The 27,891-nt window shown below is 48.8% G+C and overlaps 1 protein-coding gene across 1 annotated transcript in view; it reads right to left on the reverse strand.

The window, feature by feature from the left end:
• Window positions 1-3,783: 3,783 nt before the first annotated feature.
• The window catches only part of Wnt3a (wingless-type MMTV integration site family, member 3A), a 42,716-nt gene continuing 18,608 nt past the window's right edge, over window positions 3,784-27,891 (reverse strand). The window contains exons 3-4 of the mRNA NM_009522.2: window positions 12,028-12,293; window positions 3,784-5,857 (exon numbers count right to left, since the gene is read on the reverse strand). Coding sequence (NP_033548.1) covers window positions 5,378-5,857; window positions 12,028-12,293 — 746 coding nt within the window. The 3' untranslated portion in view covers window positions 3,784-5,377. The remainder of the gene's footprint in view (window positions 5,858-12,027; window positions 12,294-27,891) is intronic.

The raw sequence follows: 27,891 nt of genomic DNA on the forward strand, positions 1-27,891 counted from the left end.
GGGAAACTGAGGCTCAGAGAGGAGTGGAACTTGATCTTTCCAGGCAATGAGTTCAGGGTTTCATCACCTACTCTCCATGACTAGGCCGTTATCTGGGGTCTACCTTGTGTTCCCCTGGAATGTGGATGCTCTGTTCATGAACCCTTCCCCCTGGGTCCCTACTGACCCTCTATTTTTCTGTCGCCCCCTTCCCTGTCCACTTTCTGGATCCTACTCTTGGGCAGCTGGGGTGCATCCAGCTGTGGTTGAACCCCTGGCTAGGGACTGAGAAAATGGACCTGAGGACTAGCTTTCCATGAATGGAAATGATGGTATGGGCAAGGGTATGGCCAGAGCTTTCATTTCATAACACAGCCATGAGGACCACAGCCTAGTCGTGTATCTCCTGTGGATAGCCAAGACAATCTCTAGGGTAGTCTTTCATCCTGGACTTGTAGGGGCTGCTGCTCAGAACTGACACCAGACACCAGAGCCCACCTGTGTCCCTGACAAGCCCTCAGGCCAATGCTGCCTCCTCTGTAGGCTAGATGCTTCCTAGCCTTTGACCTTCTAAAGTGATCTGTCTTCTGCCTGGGCATATGGGCTCTGCATCCCCAAAAGCCATGTGACATTAGACCCTACTGGGGTCTTGAGACAGCCTGGCACCCCATACCCATTGGCCTCTGACTTTCCAGGCCCTCGTGACATGCTGGTTTTGCCACTGCCCTGCCGCCTCCCAGTCGAGTCTGTCCCTTTCATCTGGGCACTAGGGCAGCAGGTAGCAATTAGGGTGGCTCCTGCCCAGGGTGCCAACTTAGAGGGACTACTCATCCGTCGGACAGGCTTAACTGAGGACTCTCATCACTGCCCTAGGGACTGATGGCTCTATTATTGTTAGCACCCAAGATGGCCCAGCGGGCTAATTGGACTCTTCCTGAACCTGCCCACTCACCTGATGATTCACTGCCCCGAGGGGAGAATGGGCACCCATCCTTCTGCCTTGGCTGGCCCTGGACCATAGCATCCTCTTTTTGGAGTGTCCACCTGCAGCTAGTTGCCCTCCCTACCCCCCCCCCCACTGACCCTTGCCCTTACTGGGAAATCCTAGGTAGTCCTGCCAATAGTAGATCAGGGCCTGGTGTACATACACCTGCAGCCCTGAGAATGAGAAGAGGGAGCCGTGTGAAGGCATAGATGTCATTGGAGTGCCTGCCTGCCTGCCAGGAGTCAGGGAATCAGAAGGCTAAAGAAGAGGTACTGAGAATCCAGAACCTGGGCCTCTTCCTCCACAAACCCCAAACAGACCTGGCCAGAGGCCAGAGAGCCCCAGGATGGCACTCCTTTCCCAAGGCCACTTAGCTGTCAGCATCCCTCACAGTCTGTGATTTTTTTTTTTTTCTTTTCAGTGCTTTGGTGGAGTCCAGAGCCTCACACATTAGGAAAGTCCTCTGTCACTGAGGTACACCCCAGTTCTTTATCACTTTTCATTTGGTGACAGGGTCTCACTCAATCACTTTAGCTGATCTTCACCTTGTTCTGTATCCCAGGCAATCATGAGTTTGTGGTCCTTCTGCCTTAGCTTCTGGGGCAGCTTGGATTATAGGCCAATACCTTCAAGCCAGGCTGGCTATTCCTTTTGTACCCTACTTGGACTCTGGGCACATTGGTGTTTAGATATGACAGTGTGACCACGGAGGGTCTAGAATCTTAGTGTGGTGGACTGAGCTGACTCAGACCATGGATCAGCAGCTACAGGTTGAATCTGTGTTCTGGAAGATCAGAAAGCTTAGCCAGTGGGTTGGTGAACAAAAGATGTGCCTGGAGCATGCAGTGGAGCCATGCCTGGTCTCATCTTTATGTCCCAAGACCTGGAGGCTCCTCAATATTCTTCTTTAAGGATACAGGTGAGTCTAGTATGGTCTTAGGCCTGCTTGTGATTGCTTTGAAGGTTTAAGGACCCCCTTAAGTGGTCCTGCCATAAAACCAGTGGCAGCCTGCTCTGACAAGTGGCATTCAGAGTTTCAGGCAGTGTGACATAGTATTCTGTTACCAGGCCTGTGGACAAATTCACAGGGCATGTGGACAGCAGCCTCGGCTTTAGCTGTCATCACCGACCAACTCTACAGTGTTGAATCAAATGGGTCTAGAAGGGCCTTGCCTGTTTCTCCTCTCACTTCACTGCCTCTCTTCCCAGCTCTTAGGGTCTGGGAATTATCTTCCCCTCTTCTGGGACAGGCAGTCCCACTGTCCCCTGGGAGGGTTGAGAGGACACTTAATGATCTTCCTGGTTGTCCTAACCAGCATTCCCCTATGTCAACAGTGACTATATTTCAGATCCTTTCCCTTGGTCCTCTAGAGGCCAGCAGGGTTTCCTAGTTCTAAGGTTCATGAGGTCATGATGTATCACGACAGCTAAAGGACCTTGGACATCATAAGACACTTCCTAGGCTTATTCTTATGGCCATCTTCTAACTGGCTTTCAAATCACTTGGATCTGGGTTGGGGTATAAATGGGACACAAGAACAATGACTGTGCTCAACTTGGGCTTTTTTCCCCCTGTTTTTTTTTTTTTAATTTAAATTTTAAATTTTTTATTTTTTGGGATTTTTCAAGACAAGGTTTCTCTGTGTAGCCCTGGCTGTCCTGGAACTCACTCTGTAGACCAGGCTGTCCTGTAACTCAGAGATCCACCTGCCTCTGCCTCCCGAGTGCTGGGATTAAAGGCGTGCACTGCTATACTCGGCTTCAGCTTGGGTTTTGAGAGGTAGGACTGGGACTGCTGCTCTCAGCTTTGCAGGGCATCCTTTGCCCTGGCATCTGGACATCAGAATAGGACTCAGAGGTGGGGACAGTATGGGGATGGAGATGGGGGACCAGGGAGAGGAGCAGAGACATGGTAGGCTTGCTTGGGCAGATGTGTGGCCTTAAAAGAAGTATGGCTTTGTGAGAGATCTCTAGCCTCACTCCCAGGGCGCCCTGACACCTGCCCCATCATTTGGTTTGCCAACAGGATGATTATCCTTGCCTGTCTTGACTGAGGCCCTGGCGCCCCTGTGAAAGCAAGTGGGAACATGGCAGCTCCTGAGGCAAAAATCCCTCCCTCCCATTGCTTCCTTTGGGTGAGAATCTGAAACATTCCTGGTGACAGGGTCTGAGGACTAAAGTCTAAGATCTGTTGACTTTACACATAAGAAGCCAGCAGCAGCAAGCCAGGCCACTGTCCTCAAATACCAAGGGCTGCCCACCCTAAATACATGATTCTGGGGAATGGGCTGTGAGAGCATGAAGTCACAGGGAGGCGATCTGCTCCACGTCTCCTCTGCATCCCCAGCGTGTGAGGGGGTCTTGGTTAAGCCTCTTCTCCTGTGACTTTTCATCTGTTCACTGGAACTACCAAAGTATCCTAACTACTGTATGCTTCCCCCGCTCCCATACTTGCTTAAATTTAACCCACCTGCACCCCTCTATTCAAGCTCTCAGATCTACCCTGTTCCAGATTTTTCTACAGTTGACCGGCTCTTTTCTTGACTTAGCTATTTCAATTCTCTTTTCTTGGAATTCTGACCCCACATCCCTCCCTGGAGGCTTGTCGACAGTCTCTACTTGGCTCTGGGACCCTGAACCTGAGTTGGCATGTTCAGGTTCTCAGCATAGTGCAGACCCACAAGTGATAAGGGACAGGGAGGTGTGAATTACCCTTGGGGGTGGGGAGGATCATCGAAGAATTCCATACCAAACTCCATTAGTATGCACACCTAATGCTTGTTAATAAAAGGGAAAATCTAGAACAAACCACAAACTTATTTTTTTTCTCTCTTTTTACTTTCCCCATTATTTGAAACAAACATACTATAAACTAAAATAATTTCTTTCATAGAAAGAAAAGAAAAAAAAAAAAAGAAAATCACTTTTGTCTAAATCCAGTGGTGGGTGGATATAGCAGCATTGAAAATAAAGTTACAAGCGCGAACGCAAAGTTCCAGGCAGAAGACAGTCAGTCACCACGCGTGTGCAGCCTCTCTTCCTCTTTCCGCGCTCTCCAGGCACACTCCTGTATGGCCACATCCCCTCCCCTGTCTGGAGGGGGGAGGGACGGTTCACAGTGGTACCAATCAGGAAGCTCTTGTGGCAGATGGGCTGTATGTAGCACCTCACTTCCAGGCCAGACAGACACTAGAGAAGCTCGGGACAGGGTGGTGGCCAACGGATCTGGTGACCATTGCCTCAACAGCAGGCTCTGGGGAATCAGATGGGTCCTGAAACAACCCTGGCTCTGCGGCTTGACTGTGTCCCCATGTCTCCGAAGTTCATACAACTCAAAGTGAGGCAACATCTCTGAGGCATTTGGGGCATGGACATCACGGACCGGATGAGCTGGGTTTCCCGGGAGATCTGAGTATTAAGTGTCAGAGCGGATGCAGGCTATCATACGAGGCTGTCATGCCCAGGATCCTTCCTAGCAGTCCCCATAGAGATTCCTAGAGAACCCTCTCTACTCAGGATAGAGTCTGTTCTGTTCTATGGGTGTTCACTTGAACTCTGGGGGACTGCAAATCTTCCTCAGGAAAGCTCTGCCAAGGAGACTAGGAAAGCCCTTGAAGAAGGGGTGCAGAGCTTTAAAAGAGGTACCCAGGCACGGGGTTTGTTAGGTCTTGGTATCACCCCTGAGTTCTTCTCCATGCCTCATTCTGCCAGGAGATCCTGCTCTGCGCAGATGAGGCTTGCAGGTTGAACCTTACACCAGGACTGGAAAGGGGCCAGATGGGAGCTGGATGGCCTGCTCAGAGCCCAGGCTCGCTCAGGAACTCCTCCTTCCGTGGAGCTCCATCCCATGAGTCTTCAGTGAAGCCTTGCCCCAGTGGAAGGGGGTCTCCAAAAGTTCCACCCAGTCGGGGTGAAGCCCCGCCCCCACGGGATCCTCAAGCCCAAATAGGGCCCACCCTGAAGCACCCTCTCATGTATCTAGATAGAGCAGTGCCTCTGGGAGGAGGGACCCTAATCTCTCCCCTCCCACCCATCCGCACGAACCCCACCTAGTTGAGGGAGTAGCTTACCTGTCTCCATTTGAGCCCTGTCGGGTCAAGAGAGGAGTCCAAGCCATTGAGGTAGGACTTCCGGCCCAAATTGGAATTCCATCCCCAAGTGGAGCCCCACCCTCGGGCAGAAACCCGTATCCCAGACAGGAGCTTCTCCCCTAAAAAGGAACCCAGATCCCAAATAGGAGCCCAGGCTGAAGGCAGAAACCGGGTCCTTAGGTATGAGACCCTCACAGGTAGGATCTCCGCCCTCAAGTAAGAACCGAGTCCCCAAGTAAGAGACCCCTCCAAGTAGGAACCCCGCCCCCAGGTAGGAACCTTGCCCCTCGGAATGAACCCTGCTCCCGTGTTAGGAGCTCTCCTACTTGCAGGTGTGCACGTCATAGACACGTGTGCACTCCTGGCAGCTGACGTAGCAGCACCAATGGAAAACACAGTGGCATTTCTCCCTCCGTCGCTCAGTGCGCGCGTTATGCCCGCGCCCGCAGCACAACAGGTCGCACCCATCTATGCCATGCGAGCTCACATTGCAGGTGCGGTCACGCGTCCCGAAGGAGCCGGTTTCGGGGTTAGGTTCGCAGAAGTTGGGTGAGGCCTCGTAGTAGACCAGGTCGCGTTCTGTCGGCACCTTGAAGTACGTGTAACGTGGCCTCAGGGTCTCCACCCAGCCACGAGACTCTCGGTGTTTCTCTACCACCATCTCCGAGGCACTGTCATACTTGTCCTTGAGGAAATCCCCGATGGTGCGGAAGTCCGGCTGCGACCACCAGCAGGTCTTCACTTCACAGCTGCCAGATAGCCCGTGGCATTTGCACTTGAGGTGCATGTGACTGGCGATGGCCTGAGGAGGCAAGCACAGAAGCCTGTGTCTGCACTGGTCCCTAGCGCGGCTCAACCAGGGGGTCTGCTCTCTGCAGCCCACCTTCTCCATAAGCCCCTGCCCCCAGACTCCTCTCTTTGGTCACCTAGTGCTACTATCTTCTCTATGGTGACCTGGGTCTTCTCTGCCAGATCCAAGCCCTCAGGAGCCTGGGAGCTGCTTTCTTCCTGTGGGCCTAGCTAATTCTCTTTGCAGGAGTGTCTAGGACGGAGTACAGGAAGCAGGGAGCTTCAGGTTGGGGATGCTGGAGGGACAATGTGGAGAGCATATGCTACGGTGTGAAGATTGAGCTGGGCTGCTTAGAGTGCTCCCTATACTCACAGGGCCGGGATGGACAGCAGCTTTCCCTCTGAACAATGTAGACCTTGCTCCCTTTACAGAGAAGGAAATAGGTGTTTCAAGAAGTAGGGACTCCTACCTCCTTTTCTGTAGGGAAATGCGTGGGGACAAGGGGGCCTTGTCCATTGCCCTCAGATTCCAAGCCCCCTCCACCACAGGGACCATCCCAGTTCCTCTGCCCCAGACATGTAGCCTTCCTGCCCAGGCTGTAAGCATCTGCTCTGGACAGCTCCTGGTGTCTTTCCTCTTACATTCCAACAAGCACCATTATGTGCAAAGCACACACTGAGTCTTTTAAGTCCCAAAGTAGGAAACACATGCAGGATACTGCATTCATAATTTCAACATCCACTGCACTACTGAAATAACAAGCTGGCCATGGGGTTAGCTACTGTTTAGATCTGGCTGTGGCCAAGGTTCTCATGCTGGATGCTGGGTCCCAAGTGTGGCAATGCTAAGAAGTAGTAGGAGCTTGAAGAGGTCATCATTGGAAGGGAGGAATAGATATCTGTTGGTATTCTATAGCACAAAGCGTCCACCACAGTAGACAAAGTACTGCTTCAAAATGACGAGTAGGTTTTGAACATTCAAATAGAAAAAAAAATTCATTTTGAGACAGGTTCTCACTATGTAGCCCTGGATGGTCTGGAACTCAGTGACATAGCTCAGGCTAGCCTTGAACTTGTGGCAGTTCTCCTGTCTGTGCCTCCAAGTGCTGGAATGGCAGATAAGCACCATCATGCCTAGTTGAAATGATTTTTCAGGCGATAAGGATGCTTCCTAGCCTGCTTGGCCACAGTGCATTATGTTCACATATTGAAGGTCTCATTTTACCCAGTAAGTCTGTTCCATTACCATGACAGTTAAAACATTTTAAATCGAGGCAGGAAACTATTAGGTTGCTAGAAGCTTCCTTCTCAAGGACCTTGCCTGCTTCCCACCTGCTCTGTAAAACTACCATGAGTCTGAGACATGGGTTATATCCACGTGTCACTGGCCACTGCCTTCCCTATGGTGACAGGTCATTTGTCATAAAATGGACAGAAGGAGGAGAGAGTGATGAAAGATCAAAGCCAGCCCAGCGTGCTGGAGGAGCATGACTATGAACAATCACAGTGGCACTGGAGATGCTAAGGCTGGGGTACTGAGGGCTGGAGGCCAGTCTGAGCTACACCGTAAGACTGCCTTTCAAAGGACTCCAAGTGTATTTTAACTGTGTATTCTTTTTTTAAAAAGATTTTTTTTATTCTATGTATATGAGTTCACTGTAGCTGACTTCAGACACACCAGAAGTAGGCATCAGATCCCATTACAGATGGTTGTGAGCCACCATGTGGTTGCTGGGAATTGAACTCAGGACCTCTGGAAGATCAGTCAGTGCTCTTAACCACTGAGCCATCTCTCCAAACTCTCAGTGTATTCTTTTTTGTTGTTTTGTTTTTCAAGACAGGGTCTCCCTGTGTAACAGCCCTGGCTGTCTCAGAACTTTGTAGACCACTGGCCTCTAACTCACTGAGATCCACCTGCCTCTGTCTCAGAGTGCTGGGATGAAAGGCAAGTGCCACCACCGTCCAGCTCTAGCTATCCTTTCACTATAACTACCTGAGAGCTAGTAACTATCCAAGCAGCTCAGGTTGTGGCTTGCAAGGTTTCATATTGGACAGCATGGGCTTAATGCTCTGATCATTCTGGCTTCGGCCCTGCTTGCACCTCACCTGACTTTCCACTGCTTCTTTACCCTTCCTGCCTATCAAACTGGCCCATGGGCATGGAAGAATAACACCATGCCTGGCTTATCCAGCTAGTCCAGCGCCCACATCCCTCTCTCTTGCAGCCAGGCTTTCTGAGAGGAGACTCTTGCCATCTCTCCTTTTTCAGTCTCTCTTGGTTTTGTTTTACTTGGTCAAGAATCTCAATAGCCACTGAGACCTGCTGTTAAAACAGGGATGGGGCCGGTGCTTGCCTGTGTGGTGTGTTTCCTGACCACGCAAGGAAGTGCCTTGTGGTATGCGGGCTGTCACAGCACTTGTCTTGCTGTGTCTTGATTTTTGAATGGGAGGTATTTTCTGTTGCTTTCTTACCATGAAGTGTGAAAATTATTACGCCCTCTTACCTCCCACTATACAGCCAAACCCTCCCCGTTCCCGCCCTGAAAACAGTAGCGTGATCTCTCCCTTCAGTACTCACTGCCCACGGTTCTGGCTGTGTTAGCAGGCTTACTCTAAGGTGACATTTCCTTTCCCATACAACTTTCTGTTATGTGATTAACACACTCGTTATGGGTCAGCCCTGTATTTTCTCCTCTCTAAGCAATCCAATCTTTAAGATGTCCAATCGCCAGGGTTGGAGATGAAGCTCAGTTGATGGGGTCCCTGCGTGCTGGGCATGGAGGCCTGGACTGGATCCCCAGCATCTCATAAGCTAAAAGTGGTAGTACATGTCTGCAGTCCCAGCACTTGGGAGGTGGAAGCAAGAGGTTGGAAGATGGCTACATTGAAAATTCAAGTCAGCTTGGAAGACATGAAACCTTGTCTCAAAAAAGAAAAAAAAATTTTAAAGGGATGGTAAGGTGGCTCAGTGGGTAAAGATCTACCACTAAGCTAGTTACCCGTGTCCTATCACAGGAAGTCCATGGTCAAATAAGAAAAGCAACTTTTGCAGGGCGGTGGTGGCGCACGCCTTTAATCCCAGCACTTGGGAGGCAGAGGCAGGCAGATTTATGAGTTCGAGGCCAGCCTGGTCTACAGAGTGAGTTCCAGGACAGCCAGGGCTATACAGAGAAACCCTGCCTCGAAGAAACAGAAAGAAAGAAAGAAAGAAGGAGAGAGAGAGAAAAAGAGAGAGAGAGAGACGGACGGAGGGATGGGAGGGATGGAGGGAGGGAGGGAGGGAGGGAGGGAGGGAGAGAGAGAGAGAGAGAGAGAGAGAGAGAGAGAAAGAAAGAAAGAAAGAAAGAAAGAAAGAAAGAAAGAAAGAAAGAAAGAAAGAAAGAAAAGCACTTCTGCAGGGCAGTGATGGCACACATGGTTAATCCCAGACGCAGGAGGCAGAGGCAGGGAGACTATGAGTGTGAGACCAACCTGGTCCACAGAGTGAGTTCCAAGATAGGCAAGACTACAGAGAGAAGAGAGAGGAAGGAACAAAGGAAGGAAGAAAAAGGAAAGAAGGAAAAAAACTCTAGAAAGGTGTCCCCTAACTTCTACACACACACTGGGAAACACACACACACACACACACACACACACACACACACCCCTACGTACTCACAGCCACCTGGTAAACCTTGGGAAATGATACTGTCTAAAGTCAAACCTTTTCTAATGTAGTAGAAAAGCAAATCTTTCATACTCTGGCTGGGAATAAAATTCTTGGATTAAAATCGTTTTATCACTCGGAATCCCAAAGTGTTGCTCAAATTTCTTCTAGCTTCCAATGATGCTCTTGTTGCTCTCCTCCTCCCACCCTCAACCTTTGCAGGGACATCAAGTGGTCTCTTTGAAGGTTGGAGGGTTTCTTTAGGTTGTGCTCTGAATTTCATAATACATCTTGGGGAAGATGGCTTCCCTATTTTTGTAGATTAAAAATGTTTTATGTGTGTGTGTGTGTGTGTTAAGGTGCTGCCATGTGTGTGCATGTGCCAGAAGGTAGCAGGAGCTGGAGTTACAATCAGTTATGAGTCCCTTGGTGTAGATGCTGAGAACCAAATGCTGTTCCTCTAAAAAGCACATCAAGAGCTCTTGACCCAAGTCATCTCTCTCTCTATCCCCATCCTTGCAGTCCGGCCTGTGTGGTCTAAAACATCAGTTCTAGGAAAGCTCCTGCCTTATGTCTTTGCCTTTCTCCTCATGTCCTCCCTTGTCTCTCGTGAACATACCCTTCAAAACTCCTGATGAAATGTTGTTATTATGTATTTACATTATTAAATTTGTGCCCAGCTGTCCTGGAACTCATTCTGTAGACCAGGCTAGACTCAAATTCAGAGATCCTGGCTGTCCTAGAACTCTCTAGATAGGCCAGGCTGGCCTTGAACCCAGAAAACCACTAGTCTGCCTCTGGAGTGCTAAGATTAAAGACTTGCACCACTACCCCTGCACCCCACATTGCTTTCTGGAAATTCCTGCAGGTGGGAGGCAGTTGTCACTCCCAACACACTCACTGTAAAGTGATCCCTGTTCTAGGCACCCCTCTGTTCATGCTGGAAGAGCTGGGTTTTCCAGAGAGAGTATCCTGTTCTTTGTCTGAAGGGTCAGAGCCTTTGAGCTAGTGTTGGGCTTTAGGAAGAGGTCAAAGGTCTGAAGTTCGTTATGTATGGAAGTAAGTTTCACTGTGACAGTTTGTCCTCAGAAAAGCACATCTCTGAATGTCTGCTACAGAGAAAGATAGGCAGGTGCCTGGCTACAGTATCTTTCCTTTCCTTTCCTTTCCTTTCCTTTCCTTTCCTTTCCTTTCCTTTTCCTTTCCTTTCCTTTCCTTTCCTTTCCTTTCCTTTCCTTTCCTTTCCTTTCCTTTCCTTTCCTTTCCTTTTCTTTCCTTTTCTTTCTCTTCTTTATTTTTGAGACTAGGTCTTAAGTATGAGACTGGCTTCAAACACATAGTGAGGTTGACTTTGAACTTCTCATCCTCCTGCCCTGCCTTTGTTGTGCGTCCGGATTACAGGCCTGCACCATCATACCTAGCTTAAAATGCCTTTAAAATACACTGTGAAGAAGTCTCTCTGTTTTGACCCCCACAGTCAGCTCTGTTTCTCTCCATACCTGACACCTGATGATATGCATTCCTGAATGGTTCGAGGTCGCTCTCCAGCCCATTACTCAGTTCTTGGCTCTGCTATGCCGCTGAGCACTACCTATCTGGACTCTCAGAGAAGGGAAGCAGGGCTCTCTGGGTGAGGGAGGCTAAGCGTATTTGAAGATGAGCTGCTGTGGTAAAACACTGTCTGTGCATGAAAGTTCAGACCTTTGCTTCTCCTGAAATCCCAGTGTTAGCTCCTGAGATCCAGGTATAACCTGGTCAGAGGGAGGGAACCTTCAACAGCGTTCTGTTAGCATGGCTCCCTTCTGTATTTCCAGATCCTTGTGATAATCTCTCTCTGTGAGTGTCTCTCTGTCTGCCTTTCTCTGTCTGTCTTTCTGTCTCTGTCTCTCTCCCTCCTCTCTCTCTGTCTTCCTATATCTTTGTCTGTCTCTCTCTGTGTCTGTCTCTGTCTTTCTATCTCTGTCTCCCTTCTCTCTCTCTGTCTGCCTGACTGTCTCTTTCTATCTCTCTGTATCTCTCTATCTCTCTATTTGTCTGTCTCTGTCTCTCTCCTCTCTCTCTGTCTCTCTGTCTGTCTGTCTGTCTGTCTGTCTGCCTCTCTCTCCCCTCCCCTCCCCTCTCTCACCCTCTCGTCTGTTTCAGTAGCCTGTATCAATCATCTCTATCACTCTAACCCTCTATCTCAGTTCAATCTGTACCTACTATACGTGTCTGCCCTCCATCCCTCTTCTCCTCCCTTCACGTCTTGTCCTCTCATGGACATCTCCTCATCGCGGAATCCTCAGAGACTATGTGCTCTGCAGCTACTTCTGCCACCTGTCTACTTCCAGGAACCCTATGTCCACAGGTGAGTCTGGCATTCTCTGGGAGCACACTGGACACTTGAGGTACAGCTGGGCACAATGTCCCTTGATAGAAGGCAAGCAGAGCAGCCTGGTCACCAAGAGCACCTCCCCTCTATCCCTTGTCCTGCCCCACTGGACATCCCGGTGAAAAAGCAGCCCTTGCTCTACAGCCCTGGGCTTCTGTGCACATACCTGGCGCCCAGCCTCATTGTTGTGACGGTTCATGGCAGAGCGGGCATCCGGCCGGTTCTCCCTGGCATCGGCAAACTCCCGAGAGACCATTCCTCCAAATTCAATGTCCTCACTACAGCCGCCCCACTTCCAGCCCTCGCCTGGGGAGCCCTGGAGGCGGCTGCTGCACCCACAGATAGCAGCTGATCCCTCTGCACAGGAGCGTGTCACTGCGAAAGCTACTCCAGCGGAGGCGATGGCATGGACAAAGGCTGACTCCCGGGTGGCTGCAGAGGAAGGAGATAGGGGGTTATGGAGGCCAGGTGAGGAGGGTTGTAGTCCAAAAGGCAGGAATCCAAAACCAGGGCCAAGAGAGGAGAACTCAGTGCTCACAGGGTCTCACCACTGCTCTTCTGAGGATCTTTTATGAAGAATATTGACCCAAATGACCCAAGTGTTTTTCCTAAGTGAGTGAGTGAGTGTGTGTGTGTGTGTATGTGTGTGTGTGTGTTTGTGTGTGTGTGTGTTGTTGCTGTTGTTGTTGTTGTTATTGAGGTAGGGAATCATTCTATCTCTCAAGCTGGCCTGGGATGCTCTATGCAGACCAGCCTGGCCTCGAACTCACAAAAGGGATCAAAGGCATCATCACCATGCCCAGGCCTATGCTTTTTGTCCCAGTAGTTTCAGGTCTTACACGGAGTTGGGTTTTGTGCATAGGAAACAGGAGGGACTGAATTTGTTCTTACGTAGATAGAGATATCCAATTTCCCAGCTCCATTCGTCAGAGAGACTTTTTTCTCCAATGTACGTTCATACCTTTTGCTGAAAAAACAATTGGACGGGACTATGTGGAGTTAGCTCTCGAACTGCTGTCCTGAGTCGTCAGCTTGTGTGTGTCCCTTTATGCCAGCACTGTATGTATGTGCTTTGTTACGATAGCTCTGTAGTGTGCACAGCGAAATGTTATTTAGTCATAAATAAGAACGAGACCCTAGCCAGGCAGTGGTGGTGCATGCCTTTAATTCCAGCACTTGGGAGGCAGAGGTAGGTGGATTTCTGAGTTTGAGGCCAGCCTGGTCTCCAGAGTGAGTTCCAGGGCAGCCAAGGCTACACTACAAAAGAATGAGACCCTGTCACTTGCAGCAGGATTGACAGACCCAGAGGACATAAGTGAATGAGCCAGGCACAGGAAGACAAGAACTTCATGTTCTAATTCAGGTGTGGAATCTAAAAGCACTCCGTTCCTAGCAGGAAGTGGAATGGGTTACTTACGGAGGCAGGGCCTGGGACGGTGGTGGAGGGAAGATGATCAGTGGGTCTGAATTTCAGATGATGGTTAAGGGATCTTGGTGTGCCACTGAACAGTCATGTGAGGACAGTGGACAAGTGATCGTATTTTTAAAAATCACTTGAAAAGGATTTTGAATGTTCTTGATGGACATGTTAAGAACCCTTATTGGGTCATTTAAAAAACATAATCCTATACTGAAATATTGCACAGCACCTTAAAAATACTTACAATTATGCTAACAGAAGTAGGGCCTTGGGTGCAGCTCAGCTGCTAGCGTGCTTGCCTGGCATGAATGGAGCCCTGTGTTCACATCCCTGGCAGCACATGAACTGGGGCATAGCTGTACACTCTGTAATTCCAGCATCAGGGAGGAGGAAGCGGGAAGATAAAAAATTCAAGGTCATAGAAGCCAGCTTGGGCTACATGAGGCTGTCTCAAAAAAACAAATAAAATGAGTGTGCTAGGGATATGGCTCAATGGGTAGAGACATGCCAAAGGAATAGAGATCAAACCCCAGCCCTGCCTGAAGTGAGCTTGTGAAGGCCTATAATGAAATTCCATCACTCCAGAGGTGGAAGCTGAAGAGCAGAGCTTCAGGTTCATCTTTAGCTTGAGACAGCTCAAGGCTAACCTGTGCTACATGATACCCCATCTCAGAACAACAAAAGGAAAATTAGATCTTTAACATAAAATTAGATCTATAAATAAACATTAAAAATTAAGGTAACGAGAGATTTTTAAACCAGAACTTATGTTACACACCTGTAATACCTGCATGTGGAAAACTGAGGCAAGAGGATTGCTTTGAGTTCAAGTCCAACCAGGACAGCTATTCTTGGTTGTCAACTTGACTATATCTAGAGTTAATTAAAGGGGAACCTGCAGGGTATGTCTGTGAGGGATTTGTTTGTTTTTGTTTTGAGTCAGGGTTTCTCTATGTAGCTCTGGTTGTCCTTGAACTCAGAGATCTGCCTGTCTCTGCCTCCCAAGTGCTCGAATTAAAGGTGTGTGTCAACATTGTCTGGCTTTTTTGCTTTAAGACAGAGCCTTTACATAGCCCTGGCTGGCCTGCAACTCACTATGTAGACCAAGCTACCTTAGGTCACACAGAGATCTGCCTGTCTCTGCCTCCTGAGCGATGGGATCAACGGTGTGCAAAGCACACACTGAGAGGGATTTTTCTTGATTGGATCATTTGAGGTCAGAAAACCTACCCTAAATCTGGGCCATGCCTGCTGGTGACAGCCTATGCAAAGGACATGGAAGCACCTCTGCTTTTGGCCTGCTTGCCCTCACTCTCCCTGGTAAGTTTATTCCTTCACTGAGTTTAGAGCCCATTTCTTGGGATTCCAGTGTATACTGAAGAGCTGCTGAGACATCCAGTCTATGGACAACACCGGATTCTTGAGCTTTCTGTTGGAAGACAGCCATTGTACTATCCAGATCACAGCTTGTAAGCCACTCTACTAAATCCTTTTTGTATGGAGAGTGATTCACTCTATCCCTTCTGTCTTCCTGGAGAGTCCCAAGGAGGACTACATTAAGGTCCCAGAACTACCTAGCTTGCTGCAAGCCAAGTAGACCTAGGGCTCACAAAACTTACCAAGGAGAGAGGGGGGAGGGGAGGGGAGGGGAGAGGGGGGGAGGGGAGGGGAGGGGAGGGGAGGGGAGGGGAGAGAGGAGATTTACCACAGCTGTACTGTAACTGTTCTGTTTGGAGATTGGTCATTAAATCTGACTGTGTCTGACATATCTGATATTTTATCACAGGTCTGCATAAACAGGAAAAACAACAGTCCAGACTTTGCATTATTCCCGGCAGTAGGCATCCACTGTAGGTCTAGACCAGGGGCCTCAGATTGAGAGGGCAAATCATGTGGACGGATCTTGAAATGATAATATTGTGATAACGAAATATAATATTGACTACAAAAGGCAGCAAAAAATAAATCAAGAGATGAATAGTATCCATTTTTATATATATGCAAAATGTTCACTATCGATTCATCTGCTAATGGACAACTAGGTTAATTCCAATTCTTTGCTATAGTGAATAAAGCAGCATTATACACGGAGGTACAAATATCCTTATGATAGAGTATAGAGTTCTCTGGATATAGGTCCAGAAGTGAAATAGAGTCTTGTGGTAGTTCCATTTTTCATTTTTTAAGAATCCACAAACATTTCTATAGTGGTTGCATTGATTCACACCCCCCACCACACACACACCAATTGTGCATAGGAGTTTCTTCCTAAGAGAAGACACTCCCTCGTCTACTTGACACCAGATAAAGGTGTGCCAAGTGCTTGCTGTATGATAAGCACGGTGTTCTGAGTAAGATGGATACGAATCTGACTTGTTGACTAGCAGAGATTTTACACACCCGGCTAGAAACCATTCCAGACAGAAAGCCTCGCAGGCCTGCCTGCGCAGGATTTCTTGGGCCGGGTGACCCTCTTGGGATTGTGAGACTTTTCATAAAAAGTTGTGGCCTCTTCACCCCTCCTGCACACACTAGCTTTCCATATTTCCTCAAGCAGCATCTAAGAGGTTAGACTCTCGGGACTCTGTGTGTCCCAAAGCCCAAACAGGGACAGAGAAACTGCAAACAACTACACTCACACTCAGACTGACCCACAAAGTTCAGTCAGCGTCCACACATAGAATCAAAGAACACACATTTACTCTCATCTCTGAGCAGACTCCAGCTGTTCTGCCCGCAACCTGGGGCACTGTCAGAGCCTGGACAACTTCTGCAGGTATCTAGGAGTCCAGCTGCTTCCCACTCTTCCCACATTACGATGGACAAGGAACTACCAGAACCACAGAGAAGCTCTCAATTGAACTGTCACCCAGTATTCAGTAGCCTCCACTGGCCAAGCACACAGCCACCCACTGCAGGCCCAGCTCCGTGCCCAGAGCCAGTGTGATACACAGCCTTCCTAAAGTTCTCTAAAGGTTTCCTGCCGCCAGCCTTGTCTTCCTCCTCTTCTCAGCACTCACTGGCCTCTGGTCACACTCAGCCTTCATTCTTCCCTGGGCTCAAGCTCTACCCCAGCCTCAGTGTTACCAGCTTCACTCTGTAGCATGGCAGCCAAGGTCCTGGGCACTATCTACCCAACATGTCAGCTGTGCCTATTCCTCGGGAAGACTTGTCTTCTGGAATCCACTTCCAGTCCAGATCCTCCCCACGGGTGGGATCTGCATCTTGTTCACTGTTTATTTCCATTCCAGAGCACAGGCTACCCCTTCGAGCCGTCATTTTTCTTTTTTCTTTCTTGTTTTCTTTTTGGCAGGGACTTCAGCCCAAGCTTGCCTGGAGCTTACTGTGTAGCCTAGAAGGACCTTGAACTCCACCAGGTGTTAACATTACAGCTGTGTGCTACCACGCCTAGCTTTGCGTAGTGTTGGAAATGAAACCTGGGGATTTTGTCCATGCCAGGCAAAGATTCTTCCAACTGAGCTACATCTCTAACCCCTATTTGATCTTTGAAGGAGCCAAGGCACTCCTCCTCGTGCCCCTAAGACTCCAGTCTTCTTTCTTTCTGCATAGAACCTGAGTCTGGGGCCAGAGGCCTTGAGCTACCTTCTCTTGGGTGCGACTCAGAAGTCTACTTCTCTGCCTACACCCTCACATTCCAAGTCTCAAGGCAGCCTTGGTTACCTTATCCAGCTCAAGTGTCACCCAAACGCTCCTCCCCCATCCTTCTTGGCTCCAAAAGATAAGGGGGCCCAGCACTCTAGGCCTTGCCCTGCCCAGAACAAGGCCTTCAGGCTCCCTGCTTATCAAGACACACGCAAACAGCCTGGAGCTGGTAGGCACACTCGAGGGGAAGGGTCCTTGGGAGAAGGAGAGAACAACATAGAACTTGAAGTAGGCAAGAGTTCATTCTTGCTCAGCTCTGTCACCAGCAGGCTGGGAAGTCCTCCCTTTCTGTTGAACCTCAGTTTCCTCTACTGTCAAATGAGGAGGTGGGGGCTCCCGATCAAGTCAAGGCAGGGCAAGTTCTGGAGCTGGCTTTCAACAGGCTGGGGAAGAAATAAAGGCCAGAAGTAAGAAAGTCCAAGTAGTCCAGAAACTCCATCTGAGAAGCCAGGGGAGGAACTGTGGGCTGCAAACCCACATTTGGCTAGGTGAATGTGAAATGGAACATGCTTGGAAAAGAAGGATGGAGGCAAGCTGCAGCCAAAAGTCTTAAGCAGTTCCCCACCCCAACCCCACCTCCCAAGATATCACCATCACACACTATGCAAGGAGTGGAGTTCACATTCCTAGCAGTGAATAGATACCATCTACCTCCTAGGAAAGATTGTATCGTTTTCAATGTTTTCTTGCTAAAAATGTATAGTCTCTACTTAAATGAATTGGAGGCAGCTGCTAAAGCCAGATTAAGGTCCTTCCTATAAATGGTGATGATTTGGGCAGTACAAAAGGGAAGGATGGTGGAACTCAAGGGACATGGAGGCACAAAGACCTGGGTTATCCAAGTCAGGTTGGCTTTCATGATCAATTACCATGTACCACAGCAGTGTGCAAGGCTGTGTGTGTGGAGAGGAAGACAGGGACCTGAGATTCCACACCATTCCTGCAATGCTTCGCTATACTTAAGATACTTAATAATAACTGAGAACATGTCTGCAGGAGACCTAGAAAGGAAAGGCTCCAGAATGTTTAGGTGACATCCTAGGATGGCAGGGATTTTAATCCAACAAGATTGGGTCTACCCAGGAGTCAGAGGCAAAACGTGGATCTTGGGAACAAACACATTTTCTCAGAGAGGAAACCCTTTGCTTCCATCAGAGTCCCATAGGGTTTTAGGACAACCATGGTGAATGAACCACTCTACCAGAGCTATGAAGCACTCTCCCAGAGCTATCTCTTTTGCAGAGAGTGAATGGGAATGGGGCACACCACAGCAAAGTTCCTGGCACACACAGCACCTTTCAGTTTCTGTTGACTCAGCAGAAATGGCCAGCATAAAGGTGAGGGCTTCCAAGAGCACACCTCCCTCCAGAAAACAAGTGCATGACATCAGACCCTTCAAATGGCTATTGATCATCAAATGAGGAGGGGGTGGGTGCCTGAGCACAGGACTCTTACAGACTAGTGTTGCCCATCTGGGCCAGTCATCTGGGGGCAGAGCTAAGAAGAGCTTTTGGAGGGCTGGAGATACTGTCTATTTATCAGATACAGGTAAAGATAAAGAAAAGAAACTACCTGAAGAAGTTGTTCTATAAAAGAAGCAAATTCCAAAAACGGTGTCATGGCTCAGGCCTGTAATTCCAGCACCAGGAAGGCTGACGTGGGAGGATTATGAATTGAGGCCACTGTCTCTTCACCCAGATCCTGGGAGGTGGGGAGCAAAGTCCCCCTGCAGAAACAATCTCAGCTTTGCTGCGCTCTTACTGGGTTTAAGGAAAGTATCACTATCTGGGCTTCCTTCCTTTCCCTTCATCTAGTTCATTATTTATCATACGCCCATCCTCCACCAAAATACCACCCACTCAATTATCTGTCTACTGTCCATCTATCACGCACTCATTATCCATCTACTACCCATTTATCATCCATCCACCCACTCATCCATTCATCTGTCCATCCGTCCATCACCTATCCAGAATATGAGAGTCCATAATGAGCTAGGCACTAGGCTCAGAACTAGAAGTGAAATGAATCATATGGAAGGTGTCTACTCTCCAGAACCAGGTACGAGCTGTGTGCGTGTCCGTGTGTGCATGTGTGTGTGGGCTTATTGAAATTGCCTACTATTAATGAGTTGAGGTTAATCTGTGCCTTTAAATCCAGTAGTACCTTTTTATTTTTATTTTTATTTTTATATTTTTATTTATTTATTTATTTATTTATTTTTGAAATTGGGTGCACCAAAGTTTGGTGCATGAACCTTTAGGATCATATGCTATGTATGCGTTTATTTAGGACCCTCTATCTCTGTTGAAGCTTCCCTGCACAGGACTAGAACCAGGGAATCCCAGCAGACAGAAGGTTCACCCTTACCTATGTCTGCACATTACATCCACCACACCCTCCTGGAGACCACAGAAGGCTTAGGGTTGGCAGCCTGGGCTGAGTTTGTCAGGCAACAACCTCCAGATGGTCTCTGTCCTCTCAATTTCCAGACTCCAACTGGGAGATCACTATCCGACCACTGGTGGGAAGAAGGCCCAACTATGGCATAGCCATAATTGCTCAGACTGGCCAGAGCCTGCAGGTCATGGGGCATCACCTCCCTTGGGAGTGTCACTCTCCTGTCACGCTGAGGAAAGACAAACCATCTATCTATCCCATTCCCATCCCGATGTCTGAAAGTGCTTCCATAACACATTCAGTGGGTGGGCATCCCTTCCCCCACCCGTGTTCAGCACAGCAGGCAGAGGGCAGACGAGAGAACCGAGCAGCCCCAGCTGGTAGCTTGCAGCCCAGGCCCCGCCCTGGCGCCTCCCCTCCAAGGCTGCCCACCGTCCCTCCTTCCCCAGGCCCTTTTCCTGGCCTCGAGGAGCCGGGCGGCCCGGAGGGGGTGTCGCGGTGGCATTTGGTAATCACACGGAGGCACAAAAGGCCCCGGAGCCACCTGAGAGCGGAATGCGCCGGTGCCCCACCGTGGCCGCGGCCCCTGACACCGCCCGGGCCCGCGCGGCCGGGCGCCTGGCTGACCTGCTGGGGCTGATGAATCCGGCTTTGTGCGACACTGTCACGCCGCGTTAGCCCCACAATGGCCAGCGATATTTTATATGAATTTCCCCCTGGCCGGTGATTAGGCGATCGCCGGCCAGTCATAGCAACCTGGAAGTATGCGCTGCCCGCCGCGCCGTCGGGCGCGAGGGGAAATCCTCTTTCAGACGCTTTAATTCAACACCCCGAAGGGCGTGTGAATCGCCAACAGCATTTTCACTTTTCCCTTGTGCTTAATCTTGTCGTCCTCGCAGGGACATTGTGCTCAGAGCCGAGCGCAGTGGGATATCGGCCGGGGTCCCCCCTCCCACAGCGGAGAGTTAATGATATACCGGAGAGGCCCCCGGAGCCAGGGGAGCCCCCCCACCCCCAACGCATCGTAAATGGTAACACTTTCGGATGGGGGGGTCAGGGGTCGCAACCTGGATTTGGGGACTCTGCTTCCCTAAAAAGCTGCCCTTTCTGTCCCTCCGGAACCCCTAAGCTCCGGCTGTCTTGCAGGCTAGTCTCATTGGAGTCGATCCTTCCATAGGCTGAGCACACAGAGAGGTGGAGGACCACCCCCTGAGGAGCCACGAAGCTGAGGCCAGTCATCAGGAAGGGGTTTTGCCTGGGGGAGGGGAAGAGGCCAAGCTGTTGTTCCCTGCCCAGAAGCCAAGTAGGGCTTGGGGTGAGTTCAGCAGATACTGAGAGTCTGATGTTCAAAAGCAACCAACTCTGCTAATAGTTGTGGCAGAGGTTTGGGGGACCCAACAAAGTCCAGCCACTATGGGTTGAGGGTATGGCTGGCCTGGAGGTATGTCACAGGCTGGAGGAAGGGACCACACCCAACACGAGGTAAGATGCTCTGGCTGGAGACACTGTCCAGGCCAGCAAGGCCCAAATGAAGACTTCGCAGTGAATAAAGGTTGCCTGTACAAGCAGTGAGCCCCCAGGAGTCCTTAGGGACTTGGGGAGACCACCCCCAAGTGGGGTGGAGTGTTGCAAGGTGGGTAGAAGATGCTCCTCCCTCATAGGGAAGCCAGCTAGGAGCTTCTGAGGACTCCAGGCACAGCCACCCCCGTACACAGGCAGGTAGAGACCCTAGTTTCCACGGCTGTGGGCTTCAGACCATGTGCCTTTATGTCTTACATGCAAATGTCACACACAGCCAAAAGAAAGCTGTCCCCTCACAAGGACACATAGTGTTTAATAACCTGCTTCCTGGACTCTGCCCCCACCCCCCAATCCTGTGAGCCTCCCACTTGTCCCCTTCCAGCCTGACCAGCTGTTTTATTGACCTTCGTCCTGTGACCCCTACCTCTGGCCCAGGCTGGCCCTGCAACCACCCCACCCATTTCATCTTGCCAGAGGTCAATACAGGGGAGTCACCTAGTACCTGCCTCCAAGTGTCTGAGGCTTGCCTCAAGGGATATAAACGGTTCACAATCATCCTGTACTCAAAATTCTTCAAATGCTTTCTGATCCCGAGTAGGTAGGTAGGTCGCTCCCTGCTACTTTTGGGTGCAAGAGCAGAGCCCTCTAGGACCTCGTTCTGCATTCAAGGGCTAGAGCTTCCTCACGCTCAGGTTAGCATCCTGAGTTTTAGGCTGACACAGGGCAGATGGTTTTGGGATTAGATATGAGCAAACACTTGCCTTGTATACACACAGGCACCCATTCACACATGCATGCTCAATGCATATACATATGCACACACGCCTGTACCGTGTACATGGTCACACCCACACAGAGACAGACACCTGAGCACACATGTACGAGCATTTGTGTGTAGCTACCATTCACACATCTATACATATATAATCAATACCTGTGAGTACATACACAGGTGCACAAATGTATATGTGCACTGACACGTGCACACATCTCCACATATCCATACACAGCACATGCAGTCATATACTTACACACATACCCACGTAAGGCACATCCACACAAATGCACACTGAAATATGCCCATGCATGACACACATTCGGACAGACATATTCACTAACATGGGCACAAACACATTCATATTCACAAGTGCGCAGGCCCACGTAAGACATTCATGCGCACATGCATATATAAAACACATGCACACACGCTTTTCTATAACACATGGCTGCACAAGCTCACATACATGCACACATGCACGCAAGAGGCTGGCTCCCTTCCTCCCAGCTGGCTGGTAGATGTTAAACTCTGTTCAACAGAGGCCACCTCGGCAGGGGTGGCCAGGCACCCCTGTGGTCCTTGCCACAAAGCCTAGGGTAACCTTTGACATGATTAGGGTTGCCCTGACCCTAATCCAATCAGATTGATTACTTCGAGGCCAGCAGGCAGCAGGGGGTGGGGGGCACAAGGGCTTCTGGAGCCAGCCTTTCTGGGGGCACACGGAGGGCTCCTTTCTCCCCTGGCCACCAGAAGAGAAGGAGAACAAGGACTGAGGAGGGGAGCATGAGCAGGAGGAGGAGGACGGGTCTTTCGGGGACCGGAGGGGACAGAGTGAAGAAGGGAGCAGCAAACTGAGAGAGGCCTAAGTCATGTTTGCAGGGAGGACAGTTGCAGGGGTGCAGGCTGCCGTCTGGCAGGAAATCCTCCAGTGCTGCCATGGGAAAGCGGGATGGGATGCTGAGGCCAGACAGCCTAGGTTCTCTCTGTCCTGCAGGTGGCTTCTAGGAGGCAAGGGTGTAGGCAGAGGAATGTGGGCAGGCGCGGCCCTCAGCCCCAAGGCTGATGTGACTATCTGCTCTCTAGGGCAGGACCTGTGGCAGCTGCTTGTCCCTAGACAGCCTGTGTTTGCCCAAGAGCATACTGGGAGACCCTCAACATTCTGCAGCTCCCCTAACCTCGCCCAAAATTATGTGACGGGGCTCTAGCCTCAGGCACAGCCATCCTCTCTCTTCCTCCACGGTGCCTCAGGCTCCAGTTTAGTCAGACTGCTGAGCCCCACTGCCTTCCCCTGCTCCTTTTTCTCTCACCCCTGGGCTCCCCACAACCATACTACTGTCTGCCCAAAGAGTTTGGAGCCGCTTCCCCAAGGAAGCCTTCCAAGATATTCCCAGGCACCAGCCCCTTGTCTTTCAGTCATCTGACACATTCACAGAGCAAAATGCATAGGCTAGAGCACCGGGGCTGCCCAGCAGAGTGCTGACTGAAAGCACATAGGTTGTGTGCATCTGCAGCGTGGGATGGAGCGCTTGCCATCATATACATATCCACTGGAGAGCCTCTCGTGTCCCAGCTCTGGTTCTGGACGATTTCTCGATCTTTCTAGAATGTGCTTAGCCCCAGAGAATTTGTCCTAGAAATCAAGAAAGAGGTGCTTGCCGCTAGTTACAGCACCTTGTGAAATTCTGCTCACCTCCAGTTATGTTTGCCGTGGAACTTAAGAAAGGAAAATGAATGGGTGGCCCATGCCTGTAGCCTCAGCTACTCAGAGGGTTGAGGCAGTAGGATTCATTGAACTGGGGCATTCAATAAGAACCAAGACAACATAGTAAGATGCTATCTCTAAGCAAGGAAACAAATAAATAAAATGAAGTTGAGTTGTGTGCTCATGAATTTGGAGAACTTGTTTTATTTTGGAGACATGGCTATGTAGACCAGACTGGCCTCGAACTCACAAAGATCCATCTATTTCTGACTTCCAAGTACTGGGATTAAAGATGTATACCACTATGCCCCATCTATAAACCTTTTGATAATAGATTGCCATTAAAATGTTGGTATAATTCCAAAAGATCAAAAGAATGGATTATTGAAAACAAACTCTCAGGGCTAGAAAGATAGCTTAGCCAGTAAGAGTGTGTATTTCTCTTGTAGAAGATCCAACACCCAAATGGCTCTTCATGACCATCTGTAACTCCAGTTCCAGAGGATCCAATGATCCTTTCTGGTCTCCATAGACACTTGCATACATGTTCACACATGTGCACACAATCATGTGTGTGCGCACATGTGTGAGTGCATGAGTGTGTGTGTGTAAAACAAATAAAATTTAAAACACTGCTAACTTTAAGGGCTAGAGCGATGTCTCAGCCATTAAAGAGCACTGGCCTCTCTTCCAGAGGCCCCAGGTTCTATTCCCAGCACCCACATGGTGTCTCACAACCATCTTTAACGCTAGCTCCAGGGACTCAACGCCCTCTTCTGGACACTGTGAACACTGCATGAATGTGGCACATAGGTGTATATATAGGCAAAACACCCATATGCACAAAATAAAAATAAATAAAATATTTTTTTAAAAAATCCTTTATCTACTTATACACGAGTAAAGGGTTCTTACTTCTGAATCTACAAAATTAAAACCTGGATGGACCCACAGCTATCACTGTCTATGGGGAAGGCAGAAAGCAGTCACTTCAAGGTTGGGAAAATATGGATGCTCTCACCCTGGATATCAAGTAAAGGAATAAAGAGCATCCAGCATGGGAGGAAGAGGTGAGATCACCCTATGCGTAGAGCAGCCCAAGGAACCAATAGTAGACAACAAACAACCTGTTGGAGCCTATCAACAGCTTCAGCCAGGTCACGGAGCAGCTGGTCAATTGTACTGCACCTCATTGAGCTCAACAGATCTCTGCCTCTTACCAACAAACAATCCAAACACAATACAAAACGGAAATAAAACAATGATGAGCAGGAAGCCTTGTGTGCTCCTTTAATCCCAGCACTTGGATGACAGAGGCAGGTGATCTCTGTGAGTTAGAAGTTAGCCTGGTCTACAGAGTAAGAAAAGCAAGATGGGGCTAAGAGATGGTTATCCCAGGAGAGAGACTAGTTGCTCCTGGAGAGGACCCAGGTTCAGTTCCCAGCACCCACGTGGCAGTTCACAACTATCTGTAACTCCAGTTCGGGGGAAACCGACACCTTCTTCTGATCTCCTTGGCACTAGGCATGACAGTGGTGCCCAAAAGCACTCAGGGACATAAAATTAATTAATTTTTAAAAAGAAAAGAATGTCACGATAGATAACAATGAAAGAAATGCTCGGGAACAATTTAGAAAACAATGTACAAGACTCAGAGATGGGAGCCGCCAAGCGTCACTGATGCGGTAGGGCTGTGAAGATAGCCTACGTTCATGGATCAGGAGACAATACTGCTAGCTTGATGGTATCCCTCCTCCTCCTCCCCTCCTCCTTCTCCTCCTCTTCCTCCTTCTCCTATCCTCTTTCTCCTCTTCCTCCTCTTCCTCTTCCTCCTTCTCCTCTCCTCTTCCTCCTCTTCCTCTTCCTCCTTCTCCTCTCTTCTTCCTCCTCTTCCTCTTCCTCCTTCTCCTTTCCCCTTTCTCCTCTCCCTCCTCTTCCTCCTCTTCCTCCTCCTTTTCTTTCTCTTCCTCCTCTTTCCCTTCCTCCTCATCTTCCTCCTCCTCTTCTTCCTCCTCTTCTTCCTCCTCTCCCTCCTCCTTTCCCTTCTCCTTCTCCCCCCCCTCCTTCTCCCACACAGTCCCTAAGATCTCCAAGTTTTTATCCAAGTGGGAGCTGAAGAGATGGTTTAGGAATCGAGAGCACTGGCTGCTTTTCCAGAGGACCTGGGTTCAGTTTCCAGTACCACATGGCAGCTCACCACTATCTATAACTCTAGTTCCAGCAGATCCAATGTTCTCTTTTGATCTCTGTGAGCACCAAGAACACACATGGTACACATACACACATGTAGGCAAAATACTTGTACACACTAAAAATAATAAGTCTAAAAAAATGGACATTACCAGTGGATCCTAACATACATATGATAACATACATAAACGGCCTCAGATACCAAAGCAACTTTGAGTTTAAAAAAAAAACACAGGACAAAGCTATAGACAGGAAAACTGCATGACACTGCTATGATAATACTCAGTGACCAGTGGAATGGAGCAAACAGCCTATATGTTCATCAATGCAAACATACAAAGCCAGGTGATTTTCAATGAGTGAGCTAAGGCCATTCAAGAAGGAACAATACTCTTTATAACAAACGCTGTTTGAATAACTGCATTTCAACACAGTAAAGAATGAAGTTGGAGCTTTGCTTGCTTATGCTCTTGCCCCTTGTCCCCTTGTCCCCCCTCTCTCCACGTGGTCATGGCTGGCTTCCACTTCTCTACTCTCTCCGCCTTTCTCTGCCTCTACTACTCTCTTAGCTCCCCTCCCCATGCCCTAAATAAACTCTATTCTATACTAAAAAAATAAAAATAAAAATGAAAATAAAAAAAGAATGAAGTTGGAGGTGGGTGGTGGTGGTACAAACTTTAAATTCCAGCACGTGGCAGAGGCAGATGGATCTCTTTTAAGTTGGAGTCCAGCCTGGTCTACATGGTGAGTTCCAGGACGACCGGGTCTTCACAAAGAAACTTTATTTTGAAAAAAGAAACAAACAAGCCAAAGTTAAAAAAGAAAAAAAGATGAAGTTGGATCCCATTCTCATACCACAAATAAAAATAACATAATATATATATATATATCAAGCAGGGCTGGAGAGATGGTTCAGGGGTTAAAAACACTGGCTGATCTCCCAGAGCACCTGGGTTCAATTTTCAGCAGCCACATGGCAACAACTGTATATAACTCCAGTCCCAGGGGATCTTCTAACCTCTGTGAGCACCAGGCATGTGGTACATAAACATACATGTATGCAAACACCCATACACACAAAATATAAATTTAATCAAAATATTAAAACAAAATCATAGACCTAATGTCAGATTAAAAGCTATAGGACTTTTCTTTTTTTTTTTTTTTGATGTAAAAGCACTGTGAGCTGAGCCCTGACTGGTCTGGAAGTCACCATACAGACCAGGATATAGACCAGGTTGTTCTCAAATGTATAGAGCTCAGGTTTCTGACTGCTGAGTAGGAATAGAGCCACATGCCATCACTTCTGGCTTGAAGCTATAAGACTCTTTCGAGGAAACAGAAAAAGCAGGCTTTCTGTAGCTGATATGGTGGTGCACCGCTTTAATCCCATCACTCGAGGGGCAGAGGCAGGTGGATCTTTGTGAGTTCGACGCCAGCCTGGTCTACAAAGTGAGTTCTAGGACAGACAGAGCTACACAGAAAAACCCTGTCTCGGGCGTGGGGGGCTCAGGGAGGAGCAAACATCTGTGACCTTGGGTTCAGCCAGATTTTCTTAGCGCTAAAAAGCCAAAGAGAGAGTTGGGGACTTGTCATCAAAGTTAAAGACTCCTGTAGGAGGCTAGAGAGACCAGTCAGCAGTTGATAGATGGGCTGCTCTCGCAGAGGACCAAGTCCAGTTCCCAGCACCCATACTGGACAGCTACAACTGCCAGTAACTCCAGCTCAGGAGGGTCTGGACCCTGTTTGGCCTCCAAGGGCACCTTCACACAGGTACACTAAACCATACACAGGCTATACACTAAAAGAATTTTTACATTTTTTAAAAGTAAAAATAAAAAAATACTTTAAATGTCTGCATGTTTTGTCTCCATGTTGTGGAGGCTTGAAGAGAGTGTGAGAGTGCCTAAGGCTGGAGTTATTGAAGGTTGTGAACTGCCACATCGGGGCTGGAAAGTGAACCCAATTCGATCTGAGTTCAATCCCTGGGATCCACAGGTTAGGAAGAGAACCAGATTCGGACTGTCTGACTTTCACATATTCACCAAGGCAGACATAAGCATTCACATACACACACACACACAGAGAGAGAGAGAGAGAGAGAGAGAGAGAGAGAGAAACTAAAACTATGATTAAGGAAAACACAAATAATCAAAACTCAAACTAAATAGAAATAACCTTATTAAAACATGAATAGAAGAACTGAATAGATAGATTTTTTTATAAAGGGCACACATAACTGATAAATTCAAGAAAAAATGCTCACGCCCATGAAGACAGCTGCAAGAAAATAACAATACCGAGTGCTGGTGAAGAGGAGAAACTGAGCGCTACCCGCTCTGTTAGCATGACAGGA

Source organism: Mus musculus, chromosome 11 (assembly GCF_000001635.26).
Source record: "Mus musculus strain C57BL/6J chromosome 11, GRCm38.p6 C57BL/6J".
Classification (NCBI taxonomy): Eukaryota; Metazoa; Chordata; class Mammalia; order Rodentia; family Muridae; genus Mus; species Mus musculus.